General features: G+C 47.6%; 1 protein-coding gene and 1 pseudogene across 3 annotated transcripts in view; both read right to left on the bottom strand.

The window, feature by feature from the left end:
* The window catches only part of DNAH1 (dynein axonemal heavy chain 1), a 104789-nt gene that overhangs the window by 50245 nt on the left and 37041 nt on the right, over positions 1-17503 (bottom strand). For all 3 annotated transcript variants that reach the window (XM_037797756.1, XM_037797757.1, XM_037797759.1), the window contains 11 exons: positions 8027-8184; positions 7015-7226; positions 6009-6307; positions 4437-4587; positions 3445-3638; positions 3128-3353; positions 2559-2678; positions 2087-2169; positions 1028-1169; positions 602-757; positions 67-265 (listed from right to left, as the gene is read on the bottom strand). In XM_037797756.1, the coding sequence (XP_037653684.1) occupies positions 67-265; positions 602-757; positions 1028-1169; positions 2087-2169; positions 2559-2678; positions 3128-3353; positions 3445-3638; positions 4437-4587; positions 6009-6307; positions 7015-7226; positions 8027-8184 (1940 nt within the window). The remainder of the gene's footprint in view (positions 1-66; positions 266-601; positions 758-1027; positions 1170-2086; positions 2170-2558; positions 2679-3127; positions 3354-3444; positions 3639-4436; positions 4588-6008; positions 6308-7014; positions 7227-8026; positions 8185-17503) is intronic.
* Positions 14430-14764, bottom strand: LOC119510213 (annotated as a pseudogene).

Raw genomic sequence — 17503 nt, 5'->3', positions numbered from 1 at the left:
CAGGTGGGTGTGAGAGCCAGCCGGCCCAGGTGGGGAAGGGGGTGACAGGGTGGCTTGGCCACCTACCTGGGATGTCCTTGAACTGCTTCACACACTTGTGCATGGTCTTGAAGGACTCGATGACATTCTTCTCCAGCTGCTCAGCATCGATGGCTGACAGAGGGTCGTTCATCCAGCTCTCGGACCAGCGCAGCCAATCAGAGGCTGTGGTCCAGAGGTCCAGGTACGGCTGGAACTCCTTCACCATCTTGGAGAGCTTGTCATACTGCAGGGACAGAAGGCTGGGGCTACAGCTGTCTCAGAATGCTCCCCATTCTCTCTCCATGCTGCTCCTCCTTGGGCTGGGCCCCTCCCTCTCCTCGCACCTGGCTACAGCCCCTGGTCCTACCTCTGGGACCAGCCTCCCTTCTTCCCAGCCCACACAGGCCTGAGGGCCAGGGTTGGAGCATTTCCTGGGGCAGTCTGCTTAGGCTTGCCCCCTTCCCCACCCCAACACCAGGGCCTTTCTCCCACCGGACAGCACAGCAGGGTTCTGATGAGGCTGCAGATGCCATGGGCATGGAACCCTGGGGCAGGGGCAGGGAGCCCACAGGGGGCTTACGTTGGTGACTGAGGAGCCAAAGATGCGCTCCCGGTTGTTGTAGAGCATCGCCAACTGCTGGCAGTCCTTGAGCTGCTTCTTGACACGCCGCACCTCGTTGGCGATCTCGTGTGCTCGCGTAATGTCCACATGAGTGGAGAAGCCAGCTACCACCAGCTGTAGGCCAAGGGGCATGGGGTCCGATGCTTCCATGCCCCACCTTCCCCATGCACACACATCCTCCCCCTCACCCAGGCACCTGAGGTCCCCAGGGCATCGATCCCTCCAAGCTCCAAGGGGATTTTGTTCTCCTGGATTGAGCAGGCTCCTAGCCCATCCCAAGCAGGCTAACAGCCCTCATGATTACCCAGCAAGGTCAGAAGGAGGCAGGGGTGGGGGGGTCCCAGTCTCCAGCCCAGAGCCCTCAGCCAAGCTCCATCACTCCACCTGCAGCCCTTCTAGTTTCTCCTGGAAGTTGTTCTGATCCATGATCTGGATTTTGCGGAACTTCTCCTCATCTTCAATGTGCTGCTGCCGCACCATCTCTATCTGCCCAAGGATCTTAGAAGGCCAGTTGCTGGCAGCCCATCTGGCCAGGAAGGGGTGGGGGTGGGGGTGGGAGTGGGGAAAATATCACAGCTGAAATGATGGGGCAGGAAGGCCGGGCAGGGGCACCCAGGGTGAAGTAGGTAATAGGGGGCATCCTCAGAGTTTGGGAACCCAGGCAGCAGTTGGAGTCAGCCAGAGCTGGGCAACTGGGAAATAAAAGTGAGCCGGGAGATGTTCACTGACACCATCTGGGTGTGTGTCTGTCTGCCAGGAGAAGCCTGCATTTCCTTGGTGACCAACTGGTGCCACCAGGACAGCTGATATAGGGGCCAACACAGGGGATCTGTGGAAATCTGGGCTTCTGCCTGCAGCGGCCTGGGGATGCTGGCCCCCGGGGAGGCTCCCCCCTGAGCACCTGGATGCCCTGTAAAGCTGGTGCCTTGGGGCCCCTGAGGTCCTGAGGGTCCTGATGACACTCCCAACCCACCCCCAGTCTGTGAGGCAGGATCTGGACTTGGGAGGAGGGTGACGATGGGTTACACAGGGCTGGGTGAGGGGTCTCTGGTGGCCTCAGTGAGGCTGGGTTGAAAGAAGCCCCCTGGAGACAAGTTCTGAGGCCATTTTCCACAAGGCTCTTGAGCTCGGAGGTGACAAGTGCCCCTCCCCAGCGACTGTCCCCCCAGGCCAGGCTCTGCCCTCTGGATCTTGATCCAGGGTGAACACGTGTGTGCCAGCCCCAGAACAGGACAGAGACTTGGCTTGGGGGCAGCAACCTTCCTAGCCCAGGAGACCCAAATGTTTTCTTTCTACCCCTCTGGCCACCAGGCCCTGGTCATGTGTGGGGCCTTAACCTCTGGCATCATGGCAGGGCATCTCTGGTGTGACCACCCAGCCTCTGGCACCCCCGCCTCCTGCTGTCCACCCACCCACCTCGTGGGGGGCCAGGCTCCCACTCACTTGTCGTTGAAGTCATCGGTGCTGAGGTTGTAAAAGAATTCATCCATAACCTGGTAGTCATCCACAACCTTCACAATTCGCTCCTGTGGCCATGGGTGGAAGTGAGAGCCTCATGCAGGCTCAGGGTGGGGGGTGATTGGGACCAGGCTCCTCAAAGTGGCCGGGTGCTAGGGAGAGGCCACCCTCTTCCCAGGAGGGGCAGCCTGGGGTGAGGGAGGAGGCCCATGGTACAAGGCTGGTGCTGGGCTCAGGGCTCCTGGCCTGTGGCCCCCGAACCCACACCTTCAGCCCTCCCAGCCTCCCAGACACCAGAGCTCTGGCCCTCCACCCCGATCCCATTAACTCCTAAAGCCCCCCTGTCCTCTGGGTACGCACCTCACCTCCAGCCCTGGCTTCTCATCTCGGCGCCTGCCTGTCCCCGGCCCCCAGCTCTGTGCCCCCTGTGCCCCGGGCCCCCCTGAGCCCACCTCACCTCCAGTCCCACCAGGTGCTCTGGGATGCCCTTCATCCACTCGCGCAGCTCCGCCAGCTCCTCGATGCTGTTGGGCTTCTCGTAGATCTTACGGCTGATGCTGCAGAATTCCTCACAGATCTGGCAGTGAGGGGAGGGCGCTGGGGAGGGCTACAGGGCCCTCCTCCTCTGTCTCCTGTGTCTCCCCCACCCTACCCTACCCTAGTGGTACTTTCCAGGGAGAGGTGCTCCCAGAGGGCCGTGCGGCTCCTGGGCACTGAGATCCTCCTGCCATTACACACAGGACCTCTGAGGTCTGCCCTTATACACCTTCAGCTCCATGACATGACCCATTTCAGGGTGACCATGTCTCTCCAACTCTGGGGAAGAAGAGAGCAACCCTCCTTTCCCGGGACTCCCATATGAGACAGCTCCCCATGGACAGGCAGGGATCAGAGCAAGGTGGCTTCCAGTTCCTCTCCTTGGGCCAGGAGTCAGCAGACACCCCTGACCCCCTTGGGGACAGCTTGCTGGTGCGAGAGTGAGTGCCTGCCGCTGTGTTCACCGGGGCCAGGCGCATGGGCACCTACGCTGTCCACTTCCTTGTGCAGGTTCTTGGCCAGGATGTCCAGCATGGAAGTGGCCAGGGTCTTGCGCTTCTTGTACAGGCTCTGCTTGACATTGTCAACGTTGATATAGAAGGGCCCAATGACAATGCTGCTGGGCAGCGAGTTGTCCAGGATCTCCTTCTCCTGCAGGTGGGTGAGCACCACCTCCCGCACCTCCTGTGCCGAGGGGCACTGTATCTGGAATTCCCTGAGGACAGCGGATATGCAGGAGGGGACAGGAGACAGTGAGGGTGGGGTCACGCACACACAGACGCACTCAGACACAGACATGCACGCACTTGAGGAAGGTGCCGATGTCGTTGTTGTTCAGCTCCAGGTACTTTTCGTACTTCTTGGCGTAGGCCTGCAGTGGGATCATGGCCTTGCGCATGGCATTGGCGATAACTGCCCGCAGCTCCTCCACCAGCGGCTCGTGAAGCCCCACTGACTCTAGCAGGGGGTCACCACTGATGAAGATGTCCTCCATCACCAGCTGTGGGAGGGAAGAGAAGGGGATGAGCCATGGGGCAGGTAGGCAGAGGGTTGGAGATGGGAGAGCCTTTCCAAAGGGGTTGGGTGAGGAGGGGCAGGGTGTGATCCAAACACTGAGCAGGCAGCAGTGTGGCCAAGGGCAGAGAGTACAATGGGGGTGGGGAGGGGGGAGCAGTGAGGGAAGGTTCTGCTCTGGGGTCTCTTAGAGGGGGCTGCAGACCAATACAGGGCCAGATGCCACCATGAGGCCCACCAAAAGGCAGTCTTCCTCAGCCTGTGCCTGACTCACTCCAGTGCCAAGGAAAGGAGCAGAAGGGACAACAGGTCACTGATAACTCTGATTGACCAGCAAGGGAGACAAGAGGGGCTTGAGTTACAGAGGCTCTTGAGCCTGAGGGAGTGGGCTGTGTGCAGCTGGGTGTGGGCACAGTATCGTAACGAGTGGGGGCTCTTGACAAGGGGTTCCGTGGGTGGAGGTCAATCTGTAGCTACCTCCTGAGACAGAGTGAGAAGCCAATAGCTGGGTGGAATTGAGAGGGGGGGCTCTGGAGTCATACTCAGCTATGGCAGGAGTGCTCTAGCAAGTCCAGGATTCGAATTACAGGTCTGACACTTTGCAGATATGTGACCTTAAGCTAAGGATCACACTTCTCCAAGCCTCAGCTGCCTAATGGGGATGTTAATAGTTCTGACTTCAGCTTGTGGCCAGAATTAATTAGCTATTAGACAATTAAAGAGCTGATCACACTGCCTGGCAGGTAGAAGGCCTTTGATAGAGTTTAACTGCTCTAATTTGTACCTTCTCCAGCTGGGGCACCACATGGGTGGCCAGGATACCCTTGTCAAAGAGATTGAGCAGAGATGACTCAATCTGTTCCAGTGGTGTGCTGTAGTGCACCCCTGAGCTGTCCAACACCAGGTCCACGATGAGCAGGGGATTCTTCCGGGGCCTGCGGGAGCAATGGCCAGGCTGACCTGGGGCCAGGGCCAGGGGCCTGAGGAGGCCTGCAAGCAGGATGCCCAGCTCTCTGCCCTTCCTGCCAGTCCCGTGGCTCTTGGGTTTCTCCAAGCATTTGCCTCCTCCTTGCCCCAAGAAACGCCCACATTATCAGAAGGAATCCAGACCAGCAAAACAGGTTCTTCCGCTCCTGCACTTGCCCAGAGACCACTGGCCTGAGGTCATTGGGGTAGGTCTGCCAGGCCCTAGGTGCTTGCAGCCCCCACACTCTCCCTGGGAGCCCACCCATCCTTGGCTTCAGAGGTCCCCTACACACTGTCACCCTCCAAGCTGGCCCCCAGCCCAGTCCTCACCCCTACATTCTGGATTGCCAACCACCCACCCGCCTGGACCCTGTGGGCATCTCAGACCTTCTGTGTCTGCAATGGAGCCCCAATTCCCTCACTCCCATCAACTTGAACCCAGGACTAGGTGCTCAGAGACACACCCTGAGAGCCAGCCTTGACTCCTTCCTTTTCTCCTCCTCCCACTCCCTCTTCTGCAGCCAGGCCCAATGACTCTGCTGCCACTGTACTGCCCTGAATCTGCCCCACTCTCTGCCCCACCAAGTCTAAGCCCCATCACCCTCACCTAGAAGATGGCAAGAGCCTCAATCTGACTTCCCCTCTGCCTCACTTGGCCCCACAAATCCAGAGCATCATTTAGGGACATAAATTAGACCAGGTGACTCCCCTCTGATGGTTTCTGACCATACTTAGAGTAAATCCAGGTCCCAGCCACAGCCCCAGAGACACTGGCCGGTGCCCAGGGTCTCCCTCTTCACCCGACCCGCCCTCCCTGCCCTACTCACAGTCCAGCCCCTCTCCTACCTGGACTGCTCCAAGTTTCTTCCCCTCTCAGTGCTTCTGCACATGTTGGTCCCCTCTATCTGGGGCCCCATCACACCCCCATACCCCCATGTCCTTCACGATGGTTTCCCCTCACATCTCAGGACTTGGCTCAGATGTCACCTCCTCTCTGACCTCCCTGACCTCCTGACAAAGGCTCCCCTACCCCCTACCCCTCCCAGCACCTCTCACAGCCCCTGCTCAAATCAGTCACAAGTGTTGCCTATATGTCTATTTGCTTGCTGTCTCCCCGGTGAGAGCTGGGACATCTCTCTTGTCCCCTGGAGCCAGGCCTGGCTCATGGTTAATGTTCAAAAAACATTTCTCAACAGGGTGACTTGATGACTGTGTGAGTAAAGGATGGTCAGAAGAAGAAAATGCCAGCAGAGCCAGGTGGGCACTCCCCAACATCCCGGGGGGAGCCAGGCCTGCCCCACTGTTGCCCCAGGCCTCACCCCTCTGGCCACTGGGACTGGCAGGGAAGAGTTCTGGTGTCTGCAGCGCCCCAGCCCAGCCGGGGCCCCACCTGTAGGGGCTGTTGATGAAGTCTTCGCCCCAGACCATGTCTTCTGTGCAGTCGAGCACGCTGCCGCAGGCGTCGCTGATGAAGTGTGCAAAACTGGTGAGCGAGTCTTGCACCAGGAAGCGCAGTGTGTCCTGCAGCACGTACTTGATGAGCTCCATCAGTCTGTGCAGCTTCGACATGAGGTACACCTCCCAGTTGGCCTCGTTCAGGTTGTACCAGCCCTTGCTCATGTCGCGCAGGCTGCTGCGCATGGCCACCTTGAGAGTGCTGACCCAGGTGTCCTTGAGGAACATCTGTACCTGCGGCGGTCACAGGTGTCATCGGGCAGCCCCCGGCACTCCCAGGGTCCCATCGCCCACAGCTGCTGTGCCCCAGAGGCCTCTGCACCAGGGTACTCAGGCAGCCTCGGTACTCATCTGAGCATGGAGGAACCTCCCCCCACCCCACTCTCCTGCCCAGCCCTGCCAACCAGCACCTTCATGTGACTGTGGGAGCCCAGAGCTGCTGGGAGGGGAGGAGCAGGGAGGGACGGGAGCAAGAGATGGAGACACAGAGTCAGGGGACGAGGCAGGAAAGGGCAGAGGGAGAGATAGTGAGTAGGAAAAAGTCACAGAGACAGAATGAGGCAGAGAGGGGGAGCGTTCCTCCTGGGCCATCTGGTGGTTCTCTCCCCACCAGGCTGCACCCCACTTCCCTCATATCCCAATCCCCAGGAAGCTATGCAGCATTCCTTCTCCCTTTACAAAAGGGGGGGTCTGCTTCAGAGGCAAGCAGGGTCAGGAGGGAGTGACTGGAAAGGGGAGCAACCCTGGTTCTCTTCTCTGCAAGATGAGCCATCACCCTTGGCCCCCACCCCAGCCACCAACAGGGTTCAGGAAAAGGCCGAGGCCCATTTTGAAGTAAAGCAGGGACTCACAGCCCTGGGCTTCCCCAGGGGCCCCAAGCTGGGCCCTCCTGCTCCAAGGGCCCCACGTGCCCACCCCTCTGCACCCGGGATGCTGTGCACCTGGGAGAAGGTCTGCGACTGGATCTGCTCAAACTCCTCCAGGCGGCTATACTTGGAGAGTGTCGAGTGGAACAGGGCCATGGCTGTCACCTTGTTGCACTCGGCCCGCACCTTGCTGAGGGCCGTGATAACCTCCGGCCGCGTGAGCAGCGACACAAAGGTGAAGTCCTCCTTCTGTTCCTGGAAAGGGTACTTGGGGACAGACACCAGACCTGTGGGGATGGAGGACAAGGGCCAGTGTCCAGGAGAACAGCCTTGGACACACACACCAGGGATCAGGGCCGATCTGGGTGGTGCTCAGTGGAGGGAGGAGACTCCTGGTCCCCAGAATCCCTCTTGGCCCACAGGCCTCCCTGAGTGGCCACAGGGCCCTGCAAGGAGGTGCCCACTCTGGGACTGGGTAAAGGAATCCACGCTGGCCCCCTCTCGGTCACTTGATCCCTTTGATAAGTGGATGAAAACCGTGGATTCTCCCCCCACCCTCACTCCCATTAAACACCAACCTCTGGGTCCCTCTGAGCATTCCCTGGAGACCTGAGGTAAGGAGAAGTGGGCACCAGGGCCCCTCTGAATCGCAGCTTCCTGGGCACATCACACACATGGGAGCCAGGTCTCAGAAACAAAACTAGCAGGGAAAGTGAGCTGAGACCAAGAGGGGTATTGCAGGGAGCCGATGCCCAGCCCTGCAATGGATCGGCCCTGTGTCAAAAAAGGCTGGTTGTGGAGACGCCAGCCCTACTCTGGCTAGTAAAGGGAACCAGGGCTACATGTGCCCCGGGTCAGACTGTCAGAAGCCCTTTTCATCTGCTTCTGAATGCTTGAACGATTGCTTTTCCTAGTATCCATTTACCTTCCTACCTCCACCCTACTTGCACCAACACTTTTTTCAAAGCTTCCCCCCACATCCCCCCAAACTGGAGACAGAAGGAGAGAGCTGGGGACAGGGTGGGTGCAAATGAGGCTTAGGTGATGATGCCCACAGTGGCGGGACAGAGGATCCAGGATGCCTCACCTCGCTCAGGCACCTTCTCCTCCTCCTTCTTGGGCAGGGTCACATAGAAGAATGTGTCGGGCTTGGAGGAGACAATTTGGTCAAAGTTGATCTTGTTCATGCTGCGCTCATAGTCCAGGCTCACTTCTCTGGTGAGACTGCTGAGGTGCTCCAGAACCCTGCCGCCGGGGAATGGGATGGGGAAGAGAGGTTCAGGGGGGGCTCCACGCACCCTGTCGGCCCCATGCTGAGGGCAGAGCTCTGCTTTGCATGGATCTGGGGACCCGAGTTTGGTGGCTTCCCCTCTGGATCACTGGGCACATCCCCACCTGGCCTGGGAGCCACTAACTTCTGTCACTTTCACCCCCGCCTCTCCTTCATGCCACCCTCCCTCTTAGCATCAGTCCCACTTTGCTTCCCCTTCTCAGCAATACCCAAGGGCAGACCACCCTTCCTGCTTGGCTCTCCACCTCCGTGTCTGCCCACTCCCCACAAAACTCAGATCTGATCACGTCCTTCTCTCACTTAAAACCTATCCTTGGGTCCCTGGATCCCAGGGTAAAGCCTGACCTCCTCCTATGGCCCAAGAGGCCCTTCCAGCAGGCCCGGGCCCTCCCTGCCCTCCTCTTGGGCCACAGGCAGCCCCTCTGCACCCCTGGAGGCACGCATTGCTCACAGAACCCTGACTCACCTAGGCCAGTCACAGTCTGTCTTCCTGGCTAGACTGAGAGGCCTGTGAGAGCAAGCCCTTTGCCAGATGCATTCACTGCTGTGCTCCCAGGGCCCAGCGTGAGAGGGACATTTGCCACAGCCAGGCATCACTGGTTGCCTGTCAGACACCCATTTCTTCCCTTCTTCCTCCTAATCGCACCTCAGTTTTGTTACACAATTCACTCTCTTCTCACATGGATTAGGGCATGATGCCCCATTCCCAGCTCCAGGGCTATGTCTCCACTGGTCCAAGCCAATCATGGTGGAGCTGCCCTGACAGCGAATGGTTTAGGGATGGGGACGTGACCCAGTTATGATCAATGACTGATGCAGAGACAGAAGCCAAGCCCCCTTGAACTGTGCCTCAGGAAAAATCCTCTCCAGAGCTCCCCTAGGACCAGGCTGAGGTTGAAGTCCATCTTCTACAGTCCCATCTTTGGCTGGCTTCTTCCTCTACCATAGTCTACTTCCTTCAATCCCTTATAGAGTTCTCCCAAGAGAAAACCCAAATCAGGCTCTGTCCCTAGGGAACCCAATCTAAGGATATAAAGGCCTTGCTCTGCTCCCGTAACTCCTGCTGCCATCTTGCTGGAAGACAAAGCCAGCACTCCCTGGAGACAGCCCAGACATGCCAAGCTGCATCAATTTCTTGCTACAGGTAAAGTGAGGCATTTCCCTGCTCTCTAAATCAGTCAGAGCCTGGCATCTTTGTTACCTGCAGCCAACAAGAGCCTAAGTAATACAGAAGTCAAGAAACGGAATTCTGGGCAGCCAAATGGTGGCTACACTAATTCAAAGCTCCCAGTGTTGCCTCCAAAAATAAATAAATAAAGCAAAACAAGAAGAGCAAATGACACGACCCAAACCCACACCTTTGGCACAACCATGCCTGTGCGTAGAAACAGAAACACCAAATTCCAGTAAGCCATCACTCACACTCCTGCTGCCAGCCTGCCCGAAGAGCAAAACCATGCGGAAGAGGGGAGGGGTGCAGCCGGAGGATTGATGTAAAATCCTGCCTGAAAGAGAAAGTCCACCCTAACTGTAAAAATACTGAAAGATACTGTAAATCAGAGCATTACCTCAAGGAAGAGACTTTAAACTGTATGCATTCTTTGAAAGGCATTACTTAAGAGAGAGAAGGTAAAAGCAAAGAGGAGCCCTTTGTAGCTTTCAGGGTGGAGGGAAAAGAAGCAAAAGGGAAAAATTATAGTGCTCAAGGTGAGAGAGAACCAAAAAACTGAAAGGCACAAAATCCTTCTCTCTAGCACACACACAAAAAAAAGAGAAAAAAGCCATCTATTAACAAGACAAAACAAAACAAAACCAAAAAATAAAAAATAAAAAACCTAATTTGCTACACAGACAGAAGAGGGCACCCTTGAACCAGGAATTTTGTGAACCACTCCAAATCCATGAAACGAAAAGGCGAAAGCAGCCTTCAACTATAAAGCTACTACACAACGGGGAGGAGGAGACACCTTGACTGATGAAAATTCTCACCCTCCTCCCCAGAAGGAAATAAGGACAAAAAAGAAAACTAACACAACACTTCAAACTTAACTAAGTATCCTCAAACAAGTATTTGGACCTATGAAAAACACCTTGAATCAGAAATTCAAAAATTAAAATATAGAAATGTAGAAAAAGAGGAAGAAAAGAGAAGAGAAGTGATTGAACTCAGGGAAGAAATGGAAGAAAGAGACAAAAATATATCAGGAATGAAGGCTAAATTACAAGGTGCCCAAGGCAGAATAGAGCCAAGTGAAAATGTAGTGAGGGGCACTAAAGAAAGGCAGGAATACAACCAAGAGAATGAAAATGAGGGAAAGAAAGAACTAAAAAGGGTCAGAGACAAAGTTGTTGAATTGAAGATACATATATATATATACATATACATACACACAGACACAGACACACACACACACACACACACACATCATTAGAATCCTTAATGAAGAAAAACAAAACAATGGAAAAGAACTAATATTTAAAGCTATAATTCAAGAGAAATGTCCAGAAATTATTTTTTTAAATACCTGAATTTACATATTGAAAAGGCCCCTTGGGTACTTGGGAAAACTGACCCAGAATGGCCAACTCAGAGACATATCCAAGTAAAACAATGAGCCTTTAGAGATTTTTTCAAATCCTTAAGGCCCCATGCAAAAGAATCAAACAAATTTACAAAGGAAGGGGAATTAGACTGACATCAGACTGTCAAAGGCAACAAAACAAGGCCACGCTTGAGCAGCATTTTCAAAAAACTCAAAAGAAAAAAGTGTGAACCAAGGATTTTATGTATGGCTAAAAAACTGACAAGCCAGATATTAAAGGATTAAGTAGGAAAGCAGGGATTAAGGGCACTATAGAAGACATAAGTACAAAAGAAACCCATGAAAATAAAGGTACAAACCTTCCTAAATACCAAAATTTGAAAATAGAAGAAAATAAACATGTAGAGAAAGAAACACAGGATTGTATTATAATATACATAATTATAACCTAAAATAAAAGACAGACTTGAGATCAGACGTCTCAGCAATATCAATAAATGGCTATCTTTTAATTACCTTAATATGACTCACAAAGTAAAACCCAACTATATGCTGAAAACAAGAGACTTACCTAAAACTAATTCAGAAGGGCTAAAAATAGAGGGACAGGAAAAGGTAAGTCAGGCCACTGGAAACAATAAGAAAGCCAGCTTGTGATTCTGATATAAAACAAAGTAGAATTCAGGTTTAAAAAAAAAAAGCATTAAGCCTGACCAAGGACACTTTTTAATGCAAAAAGCTGCAATTCACAATGATGATATAACACACTACTCTCAGTAGTAATTTTACGGGTTGTATATTACTATATATAACTTTTATTTCCTAAAAATAAGAAATACACCTTCTTCTCAAGTGCAAATGGAACAATTCACAAAATTGATTATATATTAGGTCACAAAGAAAACATCAGTAAGTTCCTAGAGTGGAAATATTAGAAGACACTAGCTAATCTCAATGCAATAAAACTAGAAATTACTAACAAAGTAAAAAAATAAAAAGGCCCATCTTTCCCCATACAAAATTTTAAAACCATGTATTAAGTAACTCTTAAATGAAAAGGAAAATACAAACCAAGTTTATGGAATTAAAAAATAATAATGTAACACTACATATTGGTATCCATGGGCTACTTTTAAAGCAGTGATCAGAAGAAAGTTCATAGCCTTAAACATATTTATCAATAAGAATGAAAATAAGTGAATTAAATTCCAAGCACACAAACACATACTCACACAAAACTTAAAAACTGCAAAAGGTAAGTTTTACAAAAGAGGGAAATAATAAAGATAAAAGTAGAAAATGTGGTGGAGAATAGAAAAGCCTTTGATCTTGTTAATAATTCTATATCCTATTTTTTAAATTAATGCACTAGAAAAACCACTAACTAATTTGATAAAGTGAAAAAGGAAGAAAGCATAACTCTACAAAATAAAATTGATAAGGGGAAGTAATGAAAATAGAAGAAAATGTACAAATCCCTAGAGACTATTTTGCAGCTTCTATGCAAATATATTTTAAAACCTAGATAAAGTGGAAAATTTTTCTAGAGAAACGAAGTAGATAAAAATCAACCCCATTAGGGATTGAAAGCTTGGACAGATCGATTTCCATAAAATAATAACGTTACACTGGAAATGGCCCTCAAAACAGCACCACAACCAGATGGTTTCACAGGGGAAAATAAGATAGCCTCAATACAAAATAAATTGTCTCAGAGTGTTGAAAATTAAGGAAAACTTCCAAATTCTTTTTATGAAGCAAGTATAACTTTGATACCTAAACTGATAGACAATACCAAAAATTTTACAGCTCAGCATCACTTATATCAATGAAAAGTTCTAAACAATACATTAATAAATATCAAACAACACCACATTAAGAAAATGATACATCTTATTAAAGGAATACAAGGTTGTTTCAATAATATTAGGAAATCAATTAATATGATACACCATGCTAATAGATCTAAAGGGACAAGTCATGATTTTCTCCATAGGTACTTAAAAAACCTGTGACAAAAACACTTAAGAAAACAGAAACTGACGGATAGTTTATTAAATCAATAAATAAAGTCCTAAAACCAGCATTTTGCTTAAGGCAGAAACACTAGAGGTATTTCCACTAAGATTAAGAACAAGGCAAGGATGCCCACAACCTCCATTACCATTCAGTATTATACTGGAGGTATCAAGAAATGCAATTAGACAAGAGAAAGTAATTAGAGAAGTAAGAACTGGAAAAGAATAAGCATAACTATTTCTATTTATCAGATAATGAAAACCCTAGAGAGTCAATGATAAACTCAATCATTAAAAGAATCCAATAAAGTGACATTGGGGGGGGGGTCTTAAGGAATTTAATGAGGTTTTCTAAAACTTTCACAAAAATTTTAAAAGACCACCTTTATGATTATGTTGCAACTCAAAGATAACTAATGCGGAACATTGAATCTCATCTGTGTGTGGGGGGGGAACGGGTTATACACACACATATAAACACACGCTGAATACTCATACACACTTTTGATTCTTTAAGAATTTAAAAGATAATCTAAAACTTGTTTCTCTTAGTCTGTTTTATTCCTCAAGGTAAGATCCCTATCAGATATTTCTGCCCCGCACAGCAAAGACTTGCTGCGGACCACTGTGGGTTCCACACAATTCCTTCCCTGCTCGCTGTGTTTCCATTCCTTTCACTTTCTCCAAAGAAAGCACTTCAGAATTTAGAGGTGGGAAGGACATTATCAAATAGTTCTAGTTTATATTCAAGGTAATCAACCTAAGACCTTAAAACTGTTAACTATTACTCATATTCATTCCTCCAAATACTTTATAACAAGTTTTTTTTTTTTTAATAACAATAGTTTTGAGAGTGGACAATTCACTCAGATATGGGGAGAAAGTATAATTTTTCTTTATATTTTTATCTGTTTTTCAAATGTCTACTTTTGTTTTCTAATATACATATTAGCATAGGAGTACATACATATGATTTATACAACTTCATATTGGGGCTCTGTACATGATTTTTTTTTTATCGGTAGGATGCAAAAGCAAATAATTTGAAGGCCTGTGGTTGAAGAGGGCTGAACTGGGGCTGGTTCCCAATCTTAGCAAACTGGGGAGTGAATCCTTTCTCTTTCTCTTCATTCTACTGAAGATTCATGAAGTAAGAAAGCCAGTCTGCTGGACTGCTCTATTTCCTTTAGGTGAAATCAAGTCCTGGCACTTATTTCTTGCTCCATTTTATACCTGCAAGTTAGGCCCTTATGGAGCTGGCTTCCAAGCATCTTGCTAACCTACGAAGGCAATATAAAGGTGATTATTCTACTTGGTATAACATTATATCCTTTAGTAAATTGAGGTTATCCAACCAGTGAGAATTGATTAAAGTGTTCTCTCTCAGCCCCAGGAAGCAATTAAACACTAATTAAATGTTAGCTTAGGAGTTTGGAAAGAGTTATAACAGGTAAGTGAAATTAGTAATTAAGATGTTTATAAAGTTTAGAATTCAAAAACTCCAACAATGATTACAATTGATGTTTGTTTAAAGTAATACATTTGTAGCCCAAATAGTTCTTAAATTGTACATTTTAGGTTTTACCAACTTCATAAAAATACTTTTGGGACAGCTGCATCCACATTTCAATTACATGATTATGTCTTTGCCAATTCTTCTCTCTCTTTTCTTTCTTGAATAACTTCGTTCAGATATGGTTCAAGATAGAATTTATCATCCACATATTTTTTCCACTGCTCTTTAGGCAATATCTGCTGTCTCAGGGTCAGGTCCAGTGCTCTCTTAATGCAAAACTCCCTGTCATTATAAAGGTTCTCAGGAAGCCTTCTTACGGCTTCTTGTATGTCTTCATTCCCTGCTATTGTATCATCTCTCATTAACCCCAGTTTATTGAACCCTGCAGCATTGTAATACTATTTCAAATACCATCCAGCCACTGGCCTGATGCTGCAACAGCTGGGTAACTCACCATTTTGACCCCACGGCAAAGCGTTGCCTACTAAGGTGACATTTTAACATACAGAAATTAACATACAGAAGTCAATAGTCATAATAGTAGAGAAGAACACATTTATAATAGCAACAAAGGAGATAAGAAACTTAATAGGAAATATGGAAAACTTTTATAAGCAAAACTTTAAAGCAGTCGTGAAAGACAAAAAAAGTAGACAAGCAAATGGACAAACATCCCTTGTTCTTGGATAGGACAACTCAACATCCAAAAGATGCTGGCTCTACCTAAGGTAATTTAAAAAATAAACTGCAATCCCAATTAAAAATTCCAAAATTTAAAAATAAAGCTAGACAAGTTGGTACTAAAGCTCATATAGAAAAATAAGCATGCAAGAATAGCCAGGAAAACACTGAAAGAAAAAAGCCCTATGAGACACTAAAACATACTATAGAACCTCTGTCATTAACACAGTGTGGTACAGGTCTATGATTAGACAAACAGAGCAATGAAACAGAATAGGAAGTCCAGAAATAGACCCAAGTACTTATGCAAATTGAGTAAATGATAAAGGTGGCATCTCAAATCACTGGCCAAAGATGGAGGTTTTAATAAATGCTGCTGGGATGACAGGTTAGCTATTTGAAAAATGATGAAATTTAGATATATAGCTATCATACACCATACATAAGAATGAACTGGGAATACAAATGCAAAAAAAATGAAACCATACAAGTACAAGAATGAAACCTCGGTATAAGGAAAGACTGTCTAAATGTTTCAAAATCCAGATGCAATAAAAGACTAATAAAATTGTCAATAAATTTTTTAATGTATGGCAAAACTGGCCATAAGCAAAGTCAAAATACAACCGACGAACCAGGAGAAAATATTTACAACATATACCTGATAAAGGGCCAATATCCCTAATTTATAAAGAACTCTTTTAAAGATCAGAGGGGGACAAAAAAAAAAAAAAAAAACGGAGAGAAAAAAAAATGGGCTAAAGACGCAAACAGACAGGTCATAAAAAGATATAAAAATTGCCCCTAAACCTAAGAAAAAATGTTCAACATCACTTATAATAGAATTGAATTAAAACTACACTGAGATACAATTCTGATCCTCCAGACTGACAAGATTAAAAAGTATACAATGCCTTCTGTTGGCAAGGCTGTGGGGGAGTAGGCACTCTCACATGTTGATGGTAGGCATGCAAAATGAGATCACCCTTATGGAGGGAACCTGGCAATACCCAATAAAACTATATATGCACTTAGAGACCTAGCAGTTCCACCTCTAAGAATTTACCCAAAAGCTACACCTCCATTGCTATGGACATACAAATGCATAAGGTTATTCATTACAACATTACTTGTAATTGCAAATAGTAGGAATGACCTAAATGTCCATATATATCAAGAATGGTTGAAAAAACTATGGTACATCCAGACAATAGATTACTATGCAGCTGTGAAAAAGAATGAAGGAGATTTCAATGAACTGATATGGATAGCATGTATTGTAAGTGAAAAAATAAGGACAAAATAATATCTATGGTGTGCTACCCTTCATGTAAGAAAGAGGTATCAGGAAATATGCATGTATCAGCTTATTTGTGCAAAAAGAAATACAGAGACACAAAAGGAGAGATATTGTATATTACCACTTCTGTAAACTTTCTGAACAATGTAAAATCAATGTCTTATAATGTAAGATATTGGGGATTTAGCGATAGACAGAAGCTAGTGAGGGGGAATGATAATCTAAGATGTTCAGATATGTTAATGATGGTGAATTCAAAGGTATGGGAATGGATAGAGGTGACGATTGTTTGTCAAAGCAATTATAAGTATCAGAGTTGTACTGAAGGTAAATAGGGTTGAAAGGGTTTGTTTAAAGGCACGTTTCCCATAGATCAGCATTACAAATAAAAATAAGTGCTTGTGTGATATATTTCTAAGGTAGGACACTAGCGCAGAGAGTTGAAAACAGAACAGTATATGGGAAAAATCTACCTATTGCATACTAGGGACTATAATTAATAGGAATACCTTACTAGTACCACACGAATACTAGGGACAAATAGGGCTGACAGGTGCTATGAGGTGTTTTGGGTCATAAGAATTGTTTAAAATGGAGAGTGATGAGGATTGTACAACTAAGTGATGATAATGTGAGATATGGATGGATTATTGTGGACATAACATGTGTTATATGATCTTAGGAACCCCCTACTTTATAAGTCAAGACCTCGATTTTGAGGCTTGCTTGGGGGAAACTTATGGTTGTAAAGGGGAGGCTAAGTCTGCCTATAATTATGCCTAGGAGTCACCTCCAGAGAACCTCTTTTGTTGCTGAAATGTGGACTTTCTCTCTGTAAATTCAACTCTGCTGCAAATAAATTCATTACCCTCTCCCCAACATGGGACAGGACCCCCAAGATGAATGAGCTTTCCTGGCGACGTGGGAATGAGCTTGACCCTGGCACCGAGGTTTTGAGAATGCCTTTTTGACCCAAAGGGAGAAAAGAAAGGCAACAAAATAAGGTTTCAGTGACTAATAATTCAAATAAAGCCTAGAGGCCGTCCTAGAGGTTACTCCTACGCAAGCTTCACCTAAATATGCCAAATAACCACAGTATGATAAGCCTAAGTTAACAGTCCCAAAACTCTTCAAGAACACCTGGATCCCTATCTGAGACTCTATAAAAGTTTCACTAACTAAGTTTATTCTTCAGAAATTTAATTCCTTCAGAGA

This window comes from Choloepus didactylus, chromosome 1 (genome assembly GCF_015220235.1).
Source record: "Choloepus didactylus isolate mChoDid1 chromosome 1, mChoDid1.pri, whole genome shotgun sequence".
Taxonomy (NCBI): domain Eukaryota; kingdom Metazoa; phylum Chordata; class Mammalia; order Pilosa; family Megalonychidae; genus Choloepus; species Choloepus didactylus.
This window is presented reverse-complemented; position numbering and strand designations above follow the sequence as displayed.